Genomic DNA, 20,136 nt, shown 5'->3' on the forward strand with positions numbered 1-20,136 from the left:
TTTGTACAAAAAATAAACCACTCAGAGTTGCATAATAGCAGTGGCAAAGCTAGACCTGGTATTTTCACCTTTTGAAAAGAAGTTATTTACTACTTGGAATGAACAACTGACTTAAGTAAGGTGGCGAGAGTACTTATGAAATACAGGAAATGAAGGGAGATACTTTATAGGTGATTAAAATATGTTGGTTATGTTTAGGGTTGATTCAAGAGATAATTACACTCAACCAAATCTCTCCATGGACTTAGCAGGAAATGTTTCAGGCGTGGGACCACTACAGATACTGGACATGAAAGGCAGAATGATATGGTTCTTTTTTTGTTTTTGTTCTTGTTTTCAAGTTTAAGACTTGGAACATAAGATCCTTTAAGTCTGCAGGAGAAAGATCAGCTAATGGATGTAGGCCATTCTTCTTTCTGCATGAATAGTAATAGAAACGATTTTAGGGATCAACAGTCACACACCTTCAACTCAAAAAAAGGAAAATTTTGTGAAGAGACAAGAAAGTCAGCAAGGACAGAAGAATTGATTTTCCCGTTCATCCAAATGAAAGCATAAAATTTCTTCTTAATTGAAACCTTTCCTCTTTTTTTAGCAACGAGAAAATATGATTTAACTTTGAAAAACTTCTAGTTACACATATTTTTAAAAGCAGAAAAATGGTGAGGAAAAAATAATGTAGGGGAATAAAAAAATATATTTTTTGTTTAAGAAGGGGAACAAAGAGGAGGAAATAGATGGCCATGTAAAGCATAGTGCATTAATTTTCATTGTAAGTATTCAGTTATTTTCAAGAATGGATAGAATCCATAGCTTTAGAGAAACTCCAGGGTATAGCAAATAAATGTGCTGTGCGTGTTTTCCTTTGCCAGAAAGTCAAATTTATTCTTATGCAATCTGATCCAAATCATGTGTATCTTCTAGGGTTATCACCTATCCAAGTAGGAGATATAATTCTTTTGGCAGGATCATTGACAGTCTATGGAGCAATTGTTTACTTCTGTAAAATAAGTTTCTTATTAGTATTTTGCTTGCTATTATTTTTCCAAGTGCTGGTCTTAGCTGAAATGCAGACATCAAGTATTGTGTTTATCTTTACCGTAAGGTTCAAGCAGCCATCAGCCTTTGTTCAGATTCCATTTAGCTCTATAAACGTTTGCATTATCCTTTGATTTCTGCAGATATAAATACATTCAGATACACTTAGTAACGTTTGTGTGTATGTATACATGTGTATGTGTGTATATATAGGACCACATACATATATGTACATATGTATAATGTGTGTATATTTATGACCGCATGCATATATATACGTATGTGTGTGTGTACTTATTTCTGAATAAGCTTATATACATATTCAGAAACAATGCCATCCCCAGAATGGTCAACATAGGGGAACTATGTGTAGAACAAGGCATATTTGGAACACAAGATTTGCAATGGGAAACAGACCCAATTGTTAATTTATATATCTAGTGATGACTAAAGTAGTTCTACAAGGTGGGCTTTGGACATATATTTTATTTTTTAAATTTCAAAATAATTACTTTTTCAAAGTAACAGAAGCATAGACCTTTTCATGAGGGCTGCAAAGAGTAGCTTCTCGCGCTTTGGCCCCTGATATATCCTCTGAGGTGGACATGGGTAGGGATTGGGTCAGGGAGGGGGTACAAAAGGAGGCATTTAAGGCTTCTACTTCATCCGTATCAACAGATGTAATTACTTTCAAACAAGGCTTTCCCTGGATCCAATATGAAATATTTCAGCCCCTGGAAACACTATAAAAAAAACTATATAAGGAGCAGTATGTCTGTTGTTCATCTGCTAATGTCCTCAAATGTCACCAAGGTAATTATTTGGATGACATTTTTGTGACGCAGCTGGACATTGTTACAGTTAATATAGAGTCTGCCTTTGGCAACTACTTTATTTCCACCTACATCAAACTGTGGATGCATGATCACTTTTCCTGGGAGAATACTTGCCTCCCCCAAAAGACATCTCTGCCCTCAGCTTTTGCTTCCTGTGCTCTGCATACTAATACCCAATGCAAAAGAAAAAGGAAAAAGAGTAATATGTATAATCTTTATCTTAATATGTATATCTGGAACTTTCAGAGATATTTCTAAATATAATTCACAAAATACAATAACACTGATATTTCCTTCCTTTTTTGAAATAGATTTCAGCTATCCCCAGGAGTCTGAATTCACAAAATGCACACTGTTAAAACTTTTTGCCTCTATAAATTCATATTTGCTCTCAAAGAGCATATGATTGGCAAAGCTGGATTTTTTTCTACTATGATTATAATAAAAATATATTTTTAGAAACATAAAGATTATAGATTTTTCCCACAAACTCACATGCAAATTGGAGCTTCGCCTTCTGGCTCAGAATTGTTCCCAGAGGGTTGGTGGCCAGGCACTGGTACGTGCCAGTATCTTGATCTGTGCGGGGGCTACTGATTGCCAAACTGCCTCCGTCCAACCTGTAGTGATAGCTCATGGTAAAATCAATATCTGTGCCATTTTGCTTCCACCTTCAAGGAAAAAAAAATCAAATCATGTTTCTGATATAGAGTTGACCACTCCTGTGTTAAACAACATGCACCTGTAATTCCTGAGACTGTTAAAATGAAACAAAACATGGTTTTATGTGGATACATCCCACCAGTTTCATCGAAGATAATTGTCTTCATGAGCTCTGTGATATCAATAACTATGTTATTTTGAAGATCTTCTACTCTTTACAGATTATGAACATTCACCCAAATGTGTACGAAGAGGCAATAGAACTCTTGACATGAGAAATAAAAAGTAGACATTCAGTCAATAAACCTGGCCGCCCTATTCCTATAGCAACTTCTCAAATAACACGTACCATACCTGAACACGCACAACTGATATTGCAAAATTGAATGTCAAAAATGATTTAGACAGGGCTTCCCTGGTGGCACAGTGGTTGAGAGTCTGCCGATCCAGGGGATGCGGGTTCATGCCCCGGTCTGGGGGGATCCCACATGCCGCGGAGCGGCTGGGCCCGTGAGCCATGGCCGCTGAGGCTGCGCGTCCGGAGCCTGTGCTCCGCAACGGGTGAGGCCACAACAGTGAGAGGCCCGTGTACCGCAAAAAAAAAAAAAAAAAGATTTAGACATAGAAATCCAAGAAAAATATATTAGAAATGGCACAAAGAAAGCCAGCAAAGATTTTACAATGCCAATTTGAGGCCGATAACAAAACAAAAATAACCAGACTACTTTAGAACGTGATTGTCTCTGTTAGTCTCTTACTAGGAAAATTAATTTCAACAGTATTTAGAAATACTGAATATTTTTCAGTATTTCTACAGTATTTAGAAATATTTCAACAGTATTTAGAAATGCCAAACTAAAATTATACCTTAACAAAAACAAATGCAGTTTGAGAAGTTTCTATTTTAGGCTGCAAAAAGTTTCTTGGCTTACCTATTAGTCAACAGTCTTTTTGTACATGAATTAAGTATCAGAAAGGCCTAACAGTTATATTTATTTTCAAAGAAACATAAGATGTTTTAGAAATTGCATTTGGTCATTTTAAGATGAATGAATAGCCAGTAATTATCTTTAACTGGACTCACTTCCCCCACCTTGCAACCCCTAACTTCCATCAAAATATTCAGACATTTTGAAATAAGAATATTACATACTTAAACAGATACATTTCTAGGGCACAAGCTGTGTGTAGTCATATAAAGCATTTAAGAAAAGAGATATTTTAACCTCTTTTTTTTTTTTTTTTTTTTGGTACGGGGGCCTCTCACTGTTGTGGCCTCTCCCATTGCAGAGCACAGGTTCTAGACGCGCAGGCTCAGCGGCCATGGCTCACGGGCCCAGCCGCTCTGCGGCATGTGGGATCCTCCCGGACCGGGGCACGAACCCGTGTCCCCTATATCGGCAGGCGGACCCTCAACCACTGCGCCACCAGGGAAGCCCATTTTAAACTATTCAATTAAGATAATCAGAAAAACAAGTGAGTGGCCTCTTACTATGTAATATAGCCAATTTCCAAATCATTTTTGTAGGGTCTATGCCAGCTTTGAAGTTTCTTCCCTCATTTTGGTAGAGGTAGCTAACTGTAAGAAAGGAATGACATTTTATAGCATTATTCCAGATGTCATTGACTTTTTTAGGAGTATTCTGAAACATCCCGTGGAAAAAGTCTGGCAAATATCTACAACAGTAGAAAAGAAATACGGACTTAGGTAATCTACCCTATTAAAGATGAGAAGTGATTGACCAGATATCAAATCATCCAGAGGTTTTGAACAAACTCTGTCACTTTTAAATTATTTAGCCAATTCTTGTGCACCTCAACTTCATTTTAATAAAGGAAGTTGAAAGACAACAGTCAAAAATAGTATATTTCATTTGCCTGAGCTATCTGCCAAATTTTTTTCTAGAGAAATTTGTTCGGCCTCTTGTTCTCAATTTCAGAAGAAGAAAATGGAGAAAACTATTATTTTTTAGGCCTATCTGAAGCCTCGAATATTCTCCTTGCCAGCACTGTAATACTGTCTTACATGGTCTTTTAACCTTTGTGTTCCCTTTCATTTTCAATGCAAAGGCTATACAGCACTTAGTTTGCCAGCTCTCTTTAATTTTGGAATCAATCACTGAAATAACTGCTGTCATCATTATATGCTCCTAATTAAGCTCAGTAATTGTTTTTCAACACAAATTCAAAGTTGTTGGCTTAGCTGCAGCAAATGAATTTTTCACAGTATCCCCATAATCATTCTAATCACTATGGTACAATGATTATTAAACTGTGCATGTAGATCAAGGGTTCAAGTCGTGGTGTGGGCTTTGTCGTAATATGTTTAAATCAATGGAGAAATAGTATTAATGAATTCAAGTGATTGTCATACAAACGTTACGGATAGAATTGCATGCCCAGGAGAATTATCCCATGATGAAAACTAGGAAATATGCTATAGATGATTATTTTAAGCATCTGCCTTAATATCATATTAATTCCATGAAACATATGGATTTGAACTAAAATCTTGAACTTTTTCTGGTAAACATCCTTCCCTATTGAGTAGTTAAGAATATAATGGCTGGGGGCTATATTTGTTTGCTGGCCTGTGATAATGCATGAGTGTGTGTGTGTGTGTGTGTGTGTGTGTGTGTGTGCACGTGTTTTTCACAACTGAGCCTTGCTTTAGAATTACATGGAGCACTATTTCTGGGCCCATCCCTAGACCTTTGAAGAACTTCAAAAATGTAAATTTTTTAGTAGTCTCTCTGGGTGATTGTAATGTGCACTAAACTTGGCTCCATTGACCCTGTGGAAAGAGTCCTAGGCCTAACTTTGACATTCCTTTGCTGTGTATGCTTGTGCAAGTAATGACTTCTCCAAAAATCATATCCATCAATTATAAAATTTGCACAATAAAAATATCCTGCTTTATCACATGAGGTTGTTAAGAAGATCAAGTGAGGAAATGAATAAAAAGAATAGAAGGGCAGAGTAACTACTTTTATGATTTTTACTCAGAGACCTAGAGCTTCTCCAGACTTAAGAATGTCTTTGTGACTGGAGTAGATTAAATTACAGAAAGGAACCTCCTCTTGTGACCAGGTCCAGAGAACATGTGTTAGAAATCCTCTATGACATTCAAAGATAGTGTATCTGATAGAGAGTGTATCCAATGTAAAAATGATTTATGTGTGTGTTGTTTCATTTTCCCAAATGAAAGATATATTGAGCTGGAACTAAGCTCATTACTATCTGATTTTCCTAAACTTTTTAAAGTATAAGCAATCCTACCCAAGTACATTTTTGCATAACCCATTTTCCTTCCCTTAACAGAGCTTCCTGGTTAGATGTTAATTGCCGTGTGTTGCCTGGTCTTTTAAAGAATAAAGAATGATCCTTTCCATGGGAAAACTTCTGTGCCAACTTGCCTGACATCTGTATCTTCTTGTTTTCTACTGAAATCTTGTCTGTGAAGGTGTTGACTCTAACTGTAAGTGACTTTAGGCAAGTTACTTTTAAACTGTTTCCAAAGTTCTGCTTTAAATATTGCTTATTTTCTCCTATGAGATTTCATTTGCTAAAGGAATTTACTAAAAGGAATAAAACACACCTTAAAGTCAACCACACCCTCACTTTGTGCATAAGGAATCCAATGCCAGGAGAAAGAAATGACTATTCCAAGGTCACATATGGAATGGATCTAAGTCAAAGGCTCTTTAATACGGCTTCACACTATATCCAAATAACCTCAAATAATGTTAGACTCTGAATCATAAAGATTGTCCCTCTATTTCATATACACACACACAATCTAAGATGAATACAGTTACGATGTTGTTTAAAAATAAATTTTAAGTTAGAAAGGATCATATTAAAACTAAATTTTGTATTTTGTTGCTAATGTGCATTGTCTGAAATACCTCTGCCCTTTGCTTTATTATCAAGAAAATTGGGTCTTAGTCTGACATTTAAGCATTAAAAACTTGGTTTTGTTCTCACTCTTTTTTCAAAGCCTCTTGCCTATGAGTATTTTATACCATGATATTAGAGCCGAGCTAAACCTGGTTATGGGGATTGGAAATAAGAAGCTAAATTACCTGTCTTTAGCCTCCTAATTTTTAAGTATGTTAGAAACAGAAGCCATTTCACAACACTGGAATTTGCAATCTCTTCATTCAGTGTATTTCTTCATAGATAATATTAGCAAATTGTTGTGAGAACCACTGTTTTATATCTTTTGGCCTGTTATAAGCCAATAGACATTTTTATATAAGTACATGATTGACTGATGATTTATCTTACTTATACTTAGCAAATGTTTCTTATTTTATAGGGATTCATACTTTTTTTTTTCCTTTCTCTAACAAATTCTGTCAATCTTTAGGATCAATCAAATTGGCTTTCAAAAATAAAATTCCAACTTAAACTGTAAGGTGATCCTGAAAAATGTGTTAATCACATTTTTATATATTTAACCAAATTTTAAGTTAAGTAAGGTAACTCTTTATTTAAGGAAAACAAACCACCAACCATTCACTGGGTGAACCAATTTATAAACTAAGTAATCTTCATCATCCAGATGGACTTTATTGGTTTGGGTGCCCTAAAGATAGGAAAGCTTTAATAAAGTGTAGTAAGACACAGTTTTTCAGCTCTTTTGTTGTAAAAAACAAATTCTGAAGTTCTTCTGACAAAATACAATGTAAAGGAGAGTTCTCTTTAACTTTGTGCATTTAAGTCATTTAGCTAGTTAATCTAGGCAATCTTAAGATCAAAGTAATTATACATAGAAATTTGGTATTTTTAATGGAACATAAAAATCACGCCAAGCCAGCTTATTTTGCCAAAATGGACTGAAATTGTTGCTTTTTGTGTGTGATGATTTAACTTAACTACTAAAAATTAAGACTTTAAAAAAATGCTTTTAAAATCCCAAAGCCAATAGTGATTTTAAAATCAATAGTGATTTTAATATTTATTCTACTTTTCCTATATTCACACTGCATATGCAGTTCTTACCAACAAAATATCTTTATGATTTATATAAGCATAATATATACATGCATATATTTTTAAATTTGTGAAGTCCACCCACAAGGTGGATCAGATTCTGCCTTTACTGCAATATTCTAAGAACTGAAACACTACAGAACTTTCTGCCTTATTATTTCAGAGGTAATATGTGAGGAGCAAATGTATATTTTTCTACTTGCCCAGAATGAAAATTCCTTTTCTGCATTAGATGGTACATAGCTGTCTTCAACATGTTTTTCTAAAACCAGTGCTTTTTGGGTGATGGGACATGTCAGTGGAGCCACAAAAATTAGTCGGATAAAATAAAGTTTCCATCTGGATTAATTCCTTTTAGGGGAACATTTTCATAGGCATTGTATATGGGGCAACTGAGGCAGTGGCTCCAAATTGTGGGGAAGGGAGTACAAAATGAGCTTGTGCTTTATAGTCTTTCATATTGGGGAAACAAATCTTTTCCTGTCCTTTCCCTTTATTTTTTCTTCTTTTTTCCTGTATTCCTTCCCTCCTCCCTTCCTTCCTTCCTTCCTTTCTTCTTTCGTTCTGTTTTCTTTCTTTCTTTTCCTCTGTCAGTTCTCTTCATAACATGGCACTGCATGGCACCAATCTCAAGAATAACTGTTCTAAGCAGACCTAATCAATAAGTCATAATAGTGGTTGCTGCGGGTGGGGGTGGGGTAGTCATCACTTGGCAAGTGGCATGAAGGAACAGTTTGCCGTACTAGAAATGTCCATATCTTCATCTGAGTGGTGGGCACGCAGCTGTATACCTATGTAAAAATTCTTTGAGCTGTACACTTCAAATTAAGTCACTTTATTGTGCGTATATTTTACCCAGAAGACAAAGAAAAAAAAACAAGCAGTGTGGTACTCAGAAGTAGAACTTTACCTATAATGGGGTGAAGGGTAACCATTAGCAGCACAATTCAGGATGATTTCAGATTTTGACAAATCCAAAGGAAAAATAACATCTTGTGGTTCCTGGGTAAAAATAGGACGGCTCAAACGACCATCACCTGGAAAAAGAAAAGAATTACACCACATGAAAAAAACCTGACCCTGTTTTGAATGCAAGTCTGAATTAGACATCAAGTCAATACATAGTTTTAAAAACATTTTATCTTGAAATAATCGCAAACATATGGAAAATGTTTCAGAAACGGTACAAAAATTTTCTTTCCATGCCATTTAGAGTAATTTTGCAAATTCATGCCACATCATCCCAAATAAATTAGTTTATTTCCTACAAAGCGTACAATAAAATCAAAATCAAGGAATTAACATTGATTCAATACTAGCATCTAATCTTCAGATCCCATTTCTCCATTTTCCCTAATAAAATACTTTATAGCAAAAAGATCCAGTAGATAATCACAGATTTCATTTAGTTGTTTTCTCCTTAGTCTCCTTCAATGCAGAACAATTTCCCAGTCTTTCCTTGGTTTTCCTCACCTTGGTACCTTCGAAAATTACAAGGCACTGATCTGGTAAAGTTTCACTCAATTTGGGCTTATCTGAGTGATGAGAGGGTAGGGGTCCTGGTAGGAGCTGTGTGCTGAGGGTATGGGTAATAAAAAGGGTCTATAAAGATTTTAAAAAACATTAATAAAACCAATGAGAAAACTGGCTCTTATTTTTAAAAATTATCACCATGAAAAAGACTGGTCCCCCCCCAGCCAGAGTATATTGATCACATTGTCTTGCCATCTTGTCCCTCCATTCCCCTCACCCACTGGGTGCACCACTTTCTTTGTCTGCTGTTTCATTACAGTTAGATTCAGGAATGCTGTGTGCTTCAGATTGTATCCTACCAGATAGTGCAGGACTTCCGTTTGTCCCATTTCTGCTGAAATTAACTTTGATCACTTGGTTAACGTGCTGCTGCCTGCTAGACTTCTCCACTATAAAAGTGCTTTGTTTCCCCCCCTTTATAATTGGTAAACATTTTGTGGTTAGGGACTTTGAGACAATGTAAATATACTGTTCCTTACTGAACATTTAAATTTTTTATTTATATATTTCTATCAGTATGATCTACTCTATCACTGTGAATCCATCGTTTCTTATTTTATTAAAGTTATAATCCATTACTATTTATTTTGTTGCCCAAATCATCACTGATTTGGCCAGCAGGAGCCATTCAAGCTGGTTTCTTCATCTTTTTGACGTGGGCCTATCATTCTTTATACTATTCTTTACTTTCTGGTACCAGAAAGTGTTCCAGAATCACCTTGCATTTCTCCTGTTCCAGCCATCGGAGTAGTCTTTTTTTCCCCTAAGAAAACCTTGTTCCTTTTATTAGAGAATGGTATGTAGAAACTATGATCTGGAACTAAGTGTACTTATTGTTATTGAGGTGTTCTTGCTCTGAGGATTTTCAGTGTTTGCATGTGTGTGTGTGTGTGTGTGTGTGTAGGTTTTATAGATTATATGTGTGAATACATACATATAGATACTTATATGAATTTATAAACACATATGAATGTATATAAGTATGCATATGTATAATTTTATATACAGACATATATTTATGTAACTATGTATATATGTGTGTGTGTGTATATATTCTTATTCCATACTTCTATCTATCTATGGTGATTTATAGTGGGTTTATTATAGGTTTTTTCTGTCTATGTATATATTTTTAATTTTATTTATTTTTGGCTGTGTTGGGTCTTCGTTGCTGCCTTCCGGCTTTCTCTAGTTGTGGCGAGCGGGGGCTACTCTTCATTGCAGTGCACGGGCTTCTCCTTGTGGTGGCTTCCCTTGTTGCAGAGCACAGGCTGTAGGCACGCTGGCTTCAGTAGTTGCAGCATGCAGGCTCAGTAGTTGTGGCTTGCGGGCTGTAGAGCACAGGCTCAGTAGTTGTGGCTCACAGACTTAGTTGCTCCACGACATGTGGGATCTTCCTGGACCAGGGATCGAACCCGTGTCCCCTGCATTGACAGGCAGATTCTTATCCACTGAGCCACCAGGGAAGTCCTCTGTCTATATTTTTAATTCCCTGTTCCAGCTGTGAGAACCCTGGTTTCCACTATTCTCAGTGTATTTATGAATTTGTTCAATCTCCTTGTATGTAACTAACCTCCAGTTACTGTCAACACCTTCTCCCCTATGTGAAGCTCCTCTTCACCCCGTACAGATTCTGATACCTGCTGCAAGTTTTACTCCCATACCTTCTTTGACACCACTTGTAAGCTGTCTCCTACCTCCTCACCTCACTCATGTTCTGACCCTGTGCAGGGTCTCCCTCCTGTGTGGATGCTGTCTTTCCTCTTGACCGCTGACAATCTGTGCATGGTTATATTCAAAAGTGGATAACTTTCTCACATCCTTGAGGATCTAACACGTCACCCTGGAATGCCCTTTCCCTGTGGAGACTCTGTCCTCACTCACTTAGCTTCCAGGTTTCTACCTTCACCACCCTCTCCTGGCAATGGAACCCTCCTCAGGCTTCACAGACTCTGATAGCCTGTGCCAGGCCACCTCAGTAAGGGCATGCCCTTCTCACCTTCCTCGGGCTCTGCCACTCCACTGGGCCACCACTGCCTTACCCCTTGTCCTGCATGCCTGACCTTCTCACCACTCTTAGGCTCCAACAACTCATGCTGGGCTACCGTGGTGCTCATCATCCACATTCATGTGGATGCCCACCTTACAGAGCCCCACTTCATGGCATTTGCACTGAATAGTTAAGAAAGAAAGATTTGGAGGAAAGGAGGAGGAACAGTTCGGTACTTACGTTTTAGGTTAAATTCTGTGTTTTTAAAATGTGCAAATGAATACATAAAGCAAAAACCTCATCATGTTAGGATTTAATTTTAGGACACCCAGAACTCTAGTAGTTGTACCTGAGGGTCATGTATGAGCATGGTCATTTCCTCTGATACCAACCACAGCTCTAGAGAATCTCAAAGTTGGTAGGTCTTTTGTAGACCATTCAGGCCAGACTTCTTGGTTTGGAAAGACAATAGAGCTAGTGGTCAATAGCATGTGCCCTTGAATCAAATGGGCTTCAGTGGATTTGTGAAATTTGCAGTCTTCATTGACAAAATAGGCTCTTTATATCAGATGGTTATTTTGAGATTTAATGACATATTACTTATAAAGTATATCACATTGTGCCTGGTACATGTAAATGTATAATGATCAAATTGTGAAAATTACCATCATTATTGTCATCATCATCATCATCCTTATTATTATTACACACAGGGAAAGGGAAACTAAAACCCAGGAAGTTGAATCATCTTTTCCAAATTCACCATCTGTGTTGAGAGATAGGAGGAAGTTAAACTTAGGCATCTTGATTCTCTCACTGTTTTCACCATCCACTCAGATCTATTTCTTTCTTCCAGAATATTTGCACCCAGGTAAAATATTAATTTAGTAACTTTATCTTAAATTGTAATTTTAGTATACTCCATTATTTACCTAGAAGTGCAGACAGTTATTAGCTGTATAATGCTGGACAAGTTATAACTCTTAACTATAAAGTAGCAATACATCTTACATCTTTGTTTTTTTGTAAAGGCTGATTGAGAAAGAGTGAGTTAAACATGTAATACAGACTTTCCTTACTCTAGTACCTGATGAAATGCACAAGGAATTGTAAATATAAATAAACAACAAACAGATTAACAGTGTCTGAATAAGAAAAGGGACAAATTCCAATGCCATTGGCTTAAAAATAATCAAAATAAGCAAAGAAACAACAGAAAAAAACATTTGTGCATAAGAAGAGTTTGTCTAGCCTCAGAGGGGCGAAAGAGTTCTTGACGTCTTAATCTCATCCCTGACCTCTGTGAGATTTACTGGTGAAATGACAAAATTCTGAGAATTCTCGTAACAGCCTCCAATTCTGGAGTTAAGCAGATTTGTATATACATGCATAGTGTGTTTTAATCTGTTTTCTCTTCTGGCTGAAGAGAGGAGTAGACAGGGCTCCTGGAGAAAAAAGAGTGAAGCAGAGAAGCATGAGTATTAAAGCTGACTCTGTTTCACAAACTAATAGTTTCACGCCTATATATTCACTTGGTAAAATCTCTAAAGCCCAACCAAAAAATGACGCATTTCCCCAATAAAGTATACCTATGACTCTTCCACCGATAATCTTGCTACAAACCACTAAAAAAAAAAAAGAAAAAAAAAACGTTAAAATAGAAGCACCCAGATATTCTGCTAAAGGCTGAGCTTCCCACAATCCCAGTATTCCCTCAGGCTACAAAATGGGGGTACTCATGATATGTGGGTATTCAGCCTCCAAAATGGAGCTAAAAGGAAGAAAACAAACAGTTCCTTGATATGATGAGAAGAACGTTTAAAAATATCCCTTTCTATAAAGGAATGACTGAGTTGTCTGCACACAGTTCCTCAAGTATGAGCAAATGAAAAGAAGTGGAATAGTAAGTATGGACATGTATTGCAACAATAAAAGTGAAAAACATAGCATGCCAAAGATAGACAAAATATCCAATCTAGAAGAAAATATAACTCAAGGAATCCTAGGAAATTTCTCAAAATTTTTCACACAGTAGAGTAAGAACCTGAATTCAAAAAATGTAACTCAATGGCAAGATGAAAAAGACAAACTATAGGATCAGATAAATTAGGATGTAACTTAAACATAAAAATTGCAACCAAAAGAGCATCATTAAAGAATTAATAAATCAACTAAAATAGGCAAGAAACAAAACAGCTACCTACTAAAAGTCAGTTTACTGACATAAAGAGAAGATTAGAGATAATTGTGATGAATACAATTTAAAAAACACAGATAAGAGGGAAGAGAAGGTAATGGATAAGAAAGATAGATAAAAGATGATCCAACGTAAAGATCCTTGATGTCACTGAGATAGACAAACAAATGTATTGAAAGATATTAGCAAGAAAACTTCCTGTGAATTGAACGAATACACCACATTCCAGAGTCATTTTAGAGAGAGGACTTAACACCAAAGCACGTGTTAGTTAAGTGACTGATGTTCAAACTTAAAGAAAGACTTTGCAAGAAGACCAGGTTGAAACAGAAAATTACTTAAAAGAGTGAAAGATAAAATCAGATTAATTTCAGATTTTATAATAGTAGCATTAGCATTCTATACCAGAAGACAGTGAGGGAAAGTCTACAGTATTCTGAATAAAAGGGTGACATGACTGTTAGTACCCACTGATATAGCTTTCGAATCTAATGACATTCAACATGCTTTAACATCAAAAAACAAACAAAAAACCCTCAGGGAATATAACATAAATGAACACTCTTAAAGAAATGACTTAACAATGAAGTTTATCCAGGTAAAAATGAACCAATATGCAGATCTCAAGAATGAAGGAGGGGGCTTCCCTGGTGGCGCAGTGGTTGAGAGTCTGCCTGCCGATGCAGGGGACGTGGGTTCGTGCCCCTGTCCGGGAAGATCCCACATGCCGCGGAGCGGCTGGGCCCGTGAGCCATGGCCACTGAGCCTGCATATCTGGAGCCTGTGCTCCGCAACGGGAGAGGCCACAACAGTGAGAGGCCCGCGTACTGCAAAAAAAAAAAAAAAAAAAAAAAAAAGAATGAAGGAGGAATAGGATGTACAATGAATACATTTAAATATAAAACTACCACTTAAAAACCATGTTGGTTTTAGTTATAGAACAGAATATGAATGCCATAAACTTGGATAATATAACAGTATAAACAGAAAAATGAGGGATGGGTAAAAGAGTATAGTTTGAAATGTGTGAGTGCTAATATCATCTTCTTTCATAGCAAAAATTCAAGTGGAATATGAGCAGGGTTTTTTTGTTTTTTCATAGATCTTTATAATTTAAACATTTTCAACCACCTTCCTCTCCCCCTAAAAAGAAAACCTGGCTGAAATATTAAGCACCGTGCTATGCACAAAATAGGCAGACAACAAATGTTAATTTATCTTCCTTTACCTTCACTCAGAGAAAAGCTCTGTTCAATCTTCATATAATCTAAACTAAGGGTATAATTTGACTTAATAATCTTTTATATTTGGGAGAGTAATTTGTAGCTTTCCAAGGAGTTTTACATGCACCAAGTAACAAATTAAATTCCTGTGACACTTTTTTTGAGACATACATTTCCATTCCCATTTGACAGGTGAAGAAGTTGAGACGAATAGAATCAGGCATTTTCTAACAAACTTTGGTTCATTTTGAAAGTCAGAAAAGCTTGGTTTTGGTGAATTATCATCAGTCCATATCTTATTTAGTCATTTATATTTGTTGTTATCAAATTTTTAAGAGCTTGAATTCATACCAGTAAACTGTCTAGCTTTTGTCAACTAATTGTTTAGTCTCTTGTGGTAAATCCTTAGATTTTTTTCATATTGCAATGAAATGATTAAATAATAGCAGACTTTTGTTGCTTTGCCTACAGTGTCAGAAAGCAAGGACAACATGAGCTTTCTGTACAAGAAGAGCTGAAACCATGTGACAATATAATATCAAAAGTGAGAAATCAAAAATGCTTTTTAAGTACCTTTTCTTTAAAAATGCACTAGACCTTAGGAAAAGTGTCGGTATTTTGATCAATAGTGATTAAATAGTTGTATTGACAACACCTACTGCTATAAAATCACATACAATATAATGCTACACAATAAGAAATGTTTTACTTGGCAATAAAGGAAGAACTTTGCAATAGAGGAACATTGAAAAGTAAATAATTTTAAATGACAATTAAAAGCAAATTATACAATGTTATTGAAAATTCATGTAGGGTTCTGCCCCATTTTTCTTTATCTTCCATGGAGTTAAAAAAAAATTAGTCCTCTGATCTGACTCCAATACTGGATCAAACTACCAGAATCTAAAGTTCATTGTCATCCCCCTGAATGCCAAAAACTTTTGATTATATCGACGGCAGTCACATTTTGTCATTTCTGAACAGTTCATGAACATCTTTGTGGAGAACCATCTCTTAACTGATAGGAATAGGCCCTTAAATTCGTGTTTTTTTTAATTCACCCCATTCTTATGGCCATGAATGAATGGACAAAAGGTGAATATGTCCTGCTCGGCTGCTGTACTTCTCTCTCCTGGGAATTAGGAAATAAAATGAAGAGGTTCTTAGTTTCTGATTGTTACTTGAATAGAGAGGAGGTTCTTTAGGATTATTAGAGCCTCCGTCTTCCATAAAACTTGTTAAGAGTTAAGAGAATGCTAGTCTAGATGGACCCTCAAGATGCCAGAGGAATAAGACGTGGAGATCACTTTCCTCCCCACAGCTACTTAAAAAATACATCTACATGTGGAACAACTCCTACAGAACACCTACTGAATGCTGGCAGAAGACCTCAGACTTCCCAAAAGGCAAGAAACTCTGGGTAGGGCAAACTGGGTAGGGTAACTGGGTAGGGCAAAAGAAAAAAGAGAGACAAAAGAATAGGGACGGGACCTGCACCTAGGGGAGGGAGCTGTGAAGGAGGAAAAGTTTCCACACACTAGGAAGCCCCTTTGCTTGCAGAGAAGGGGGGTGGGTGGTGGGGGGAAGCCATGGAAGAGAGTGCAGCAACAGGGGTGCAGAAGGCAAAGCAGAGAGATTCCCGCACAGAGGATCGGTGCAGACCAGCACTCACCAGCCTGAGAGGCTTGTCTGCTCACCCGCCGGTGTGGGTGGGCGCTGGGAACTGAGGCTCTGGCTTCGGGGGTCAGATCCCAGGAAGAAGACTGGGGTTGGCTGTGTGAACACAGACTGAAGGGGGCTAGTGCACCACAGCTAGCTGGGAGGGCGTCCGGGAAAAAGTCTGGAGCTGCCTAAGAGGCAAGAGATGATTGTTTCAGGGTGCGCGAGGAGAGGGGATTCAGAGCACCACCTAAATGAGCTTCAGAGATGGGCTCGAGCCACGGCATTCAGCACAGACACAAGAGACAGGCATGAGACGCTAAGGCTGCTGCTGCAGCCACCAAGAAGCCTGAGTGCAAGCACAGGTCATTATCCACACCTCCCCTTCTGGGAGCCTGTGCAGCCCACCACTGCCAGGGTCCCGTGATCCAGGGACAACTTCCCTGGGAGGACACAGGGCACGGCTCAGGCTGTTGCAACGTCATGCTGGCCTCTGCCGCTGCAGGCTGGTCCCGCATTCCATACCCCTCCCTCTCTGCCGGCCTGAGTGAGCCAGAGCCCCCAATCAGCCGCTCCTTTAACCCCCTCCTGTGTGGGCGAAGATCAGATGCCAGAGAGCAACCTACCTGCAGAGGCGGGGCCAAATCCAAAGCTGAACCCCAGGAGCTGTGCGAACAAAGAAGAAAAAGGGAAGTTGCTCCATGCAGCCTCAGAAGCAGCGGATTAAATTTCCACAATCAACTTGATGTACCCTGCATCTGTGGAATACCTGAATAGACAACAAATCATCCCAAAATTGAGGTGGTGGACTTTGGGAGAAACTGTACACTTGGGATTTCCTGTATGCAACTGACGAGTTTCTGATTTATATAGTTATCTTAGCTTAATTTTTAGTGCTTGTAATCATTGGTGGATTTCTTTATTGGTTTCGCAGCTCTCTTCTTTTTTTTATTATTTATTTATTTTTATTTTAACGATATTTAATTTTTAATTTTAATAACTTTTATTTATTATTTTTTTCTTTCTTTCTTTTCTCCCTTTTCTTCTGAGCTGTATGGCTGACAGGGTGTTGGTGCTCTGGCCTGGTGTCAGGCCTGAGCCTCTTAGGAGGGACAGCCAAGTTCAGGACATTGGACTACCAGAGAACTCCTGGCCCCACTTAATATCAATTGGCAAGAGCTCTCTCCGAGATCTCCATCTCAATGCTATGACCCAGCTCCACTCAACAACCAGCAAGCTCCACTGCAGGGCACCCCACACCAAACAACTAGCAAGAAAGGAACACAACGCCACCCATCAGCAGAGAAGCTGCCTAAAATCACACTATGTTCACAAGCACCCCAAAACACCACTGGATGCGGTCTTGCCCACCAAAAACCAAGATCCAGCCTCATGCACTAGAACACAGGCACCAGTCCCCTCCACCAGGAAGCCTACACAGCCCACTGAACCAATCTTAGCCACTGGGGGCAGACATCAAAAACAACGGGAACTACGAACCTACAGCCTGTGAAAAGGAGACACCCCCAAACACAGTAGTTAAGCAAAATGAGAAGACAAAGTAATATGCAGCAGATGAAAGAGCAAGGTAAAAGCCCACCAGACCAAACAAATGAAGAGGAAATAGGCAGTCTACCTGAAAAAGAATTCAGAATAATGATAGTAAAGATGATCCAAAATCTTGGAAATAGAATAGAGAAAATACAAGAAACGTTTAAGAAGGACCGAGAAGAACTAAAGAGCAAACAAACAATGATGAACAACGCAATAACTGAAAAGAAAATTTTTCTAGAAGGAATCAATAGCAGAATAACTGAGGCAGAAGAATGGATAAGTGACCTGGAAGATAAAATAGTGGAAAAAACTACTGCAGAGCAGAATAAAGAAAAAAAAAATTAAAAGAACTGAGGACTGTCTCAGAGACCTCTGTGACAACATTAAATGCACCAACATTTGAATTATAAGGGTCCCAGAAGAAGAACAGAAAAAGAAAGGGACTGAGAAAATATTTGAAGAGATTATAGTTGAAAACTTCCCTAATATGGGAAAGGAAATAAGTCATTGAAGTCCAGGAAGTGCAGAGGGTCCCATACAGGAAAAATTCAAGGATAAACACATCAAGACACATATTAATCAAACTATGAAAAATTAAATACAAAGAAAAAATATTGAAAGCACAAGGGAAAAGCAACAAATAACATACAATGGAATCCCCATAAGGTTAACAGCTGATGTTTCAGCAGAAACTCTGCAAGCCAGAAGGGAGTGGCAGGACATATTTAAAGTGACAAAAGGGAAAAAGCCTATGACCAAGATTACTCTACCCAGCAAGGATCTCATTCAGATTCGACGGGGAAATTAAAGCCTTTACAGTCAAGCAAAATCTAAGAGAATTCAGCACCATGAAACCAGCTTTACAACAAATGCTAAAGGAAGTTCTCTAGACAGGAAATACAAGAGAAGGAAAAGACCTACAATAACAAACCCAAAGAATTAAGAAAATGGTAATAGGAACATACATATTGATAATTACCTTAAATGTAAATGGATTAAGTGCTCCAACCAAAAGACATACACTGGCCGAATGGATACAAAAACAAGACCTGTACATATGCTGTCTACAAGAGACCCATTTCAGACCTAGGGACACATACAGACTGAAAATGCGGGGATGGAAAAAGCTATTCCATGCAAATGGAAATCAGAAGAAAGCTGGAGTAGCAATGGAAAAAGATGGAGTTAATTGATATTTATAGGACATTCCATTCAAAAAAACCCAGAATACACTTTCTTCTCAAGTGCTCATGGAACATTCTCCAGGATAGATCATATCTTGGGTCACAAATCAAGCCTAGGTAAATTTAAGAAAACTGAAATCGTATCAAGTATCTTTTCTGACCATAACACTATGAGACTAGATATCAGTTACAGGAAAAACACTATAAAAAATACAAACACATGGAGGCTAAACAGTATACTACTAAATAACCAAGAGATCACTGAAGAAATCAAAGAGGAAATCAAAAAATACCTAGAAACAAATGACAATGAAAACATGATGACCCAAAACCTATGGGATGCAGCAAAAGCGGTTCTAAGAGGGAAGTTTATAGCAATACAATCCTACCTCAAGAAACAAGAAAAATCTCAAATAAACAACCTAACCTTACACCTAAAGCAAGTAGAAAAGGAACCAAAAAAAAAACCCAAAAGTTAGCAGAAGGAAAGAAATCGTAAAGTTCAGATCAGAAATAAATGAAAAAGAAATGAAGGAAACAATAGCAAAGATCAATAAAAGTAAAACCTGGTTCTTTGAGAAGATAAACAAAATTGGTAAACCATTAGCCAGAATCATCAAGAAAAAAAGGGAGAAGACTCAAATTAACAGAATTATAAATGGAAAAGAAGTAATAGCTGACACTGAAGAAATACAAAGGATCATGAGAGATTACTTCAAGCAACTATATGCCAATCACATGGACAACCAGGAAGAAATGGACAAATTCTTAGAAAATCACAACCATCTGAGACTGAACCAGGAAGAAATAGAAAATATAATCAGACCTAAGCACAAGCACTGGAATGGAAACTGTGATTAAAAATCTTCCAACAAACAAAAGAACAGGACCAGATCGCTTCACAGGCAAATTCTTTCAAACATTTAGAAAAGAGCTAACACCTATCCTTCTCAGACTCTTCCAAAATATAGCAGAGGGAGGAACACTCCCAAAATCATTCTGTGAGGCCACTATCACCATGATACCAAAACCAGGGAAAGATGCCACAAAAAAAGAAAACTACAGGCTGATATCACTGATGAACATAGATGCAAAAATCCTCAACAAAATTCTAGCAAACAGAATCTAATAGCACCTTAAAAGGATCATACACCATGGTCAAGTGGGGTTTACCCCAGGAATGCAAGGATTCTTCAATATACACAAACGAATCAATGTGATAAACCTTTTTAACAGATTGAAGGAGAAGAACCGTATGATC

The 20,136-nt window shown here is 37.5% G+C and overlaps 1 protein-coding gene across 4 annotated transcripts in view; it reads right to left on the bottom strand.

Annotated features, from left to right (window-relative positions):
* The window catches only part of CNTN6 (contactin 6), a 289,356-nt gene that overhangs the window by 141,171 nt on the left and 128,049 nt on the right, over positions 1-20,136 (bottom strand). For 3 of the 4 annotated variants that reach the window (XM_024747065.1, XM_024747067.1, XM_024747064.1), the window contains exons 1-2: positions 8,446-8,567; positions 2,370-2,545 (exon numbers count right to left, since the gene is read on the bottom strand). In XM_024747065.1, the coding sequence (XP_024602833.1) occupies positions 2,370-2,511 (142 nt within the window). In that variant the 5' untranslated portion in view covers positions 2,512-2,545; positions 8,446-8,567. Of the gene's footprint in view, positions 1-2,369; positions 2,546-8,445; positions 8,573-20,136 lie in introns of those variants that run through there. The other variant, XM_024747063.1, reaches the window with a different exon arrangement.

The sequence above is a fragment of the Neophocaena asiaeorientalis genome, unplaced genomic scaffold, assembly GCF_003031525.2.
Source record: "Neophocaena asiaeorientalis asiaeorientalis breed wild unplaced genomic scaffold, Neophocaena_asiaeorientalis_V1.1 scaffold130, whole genome shotgun sequence".
NCBI lineage: Eukaryota > Metazoa > Chordata > Mammalia > Artiodactyla > Phocoenidae > Neophocaena > Neophocaena asiaeorientalis.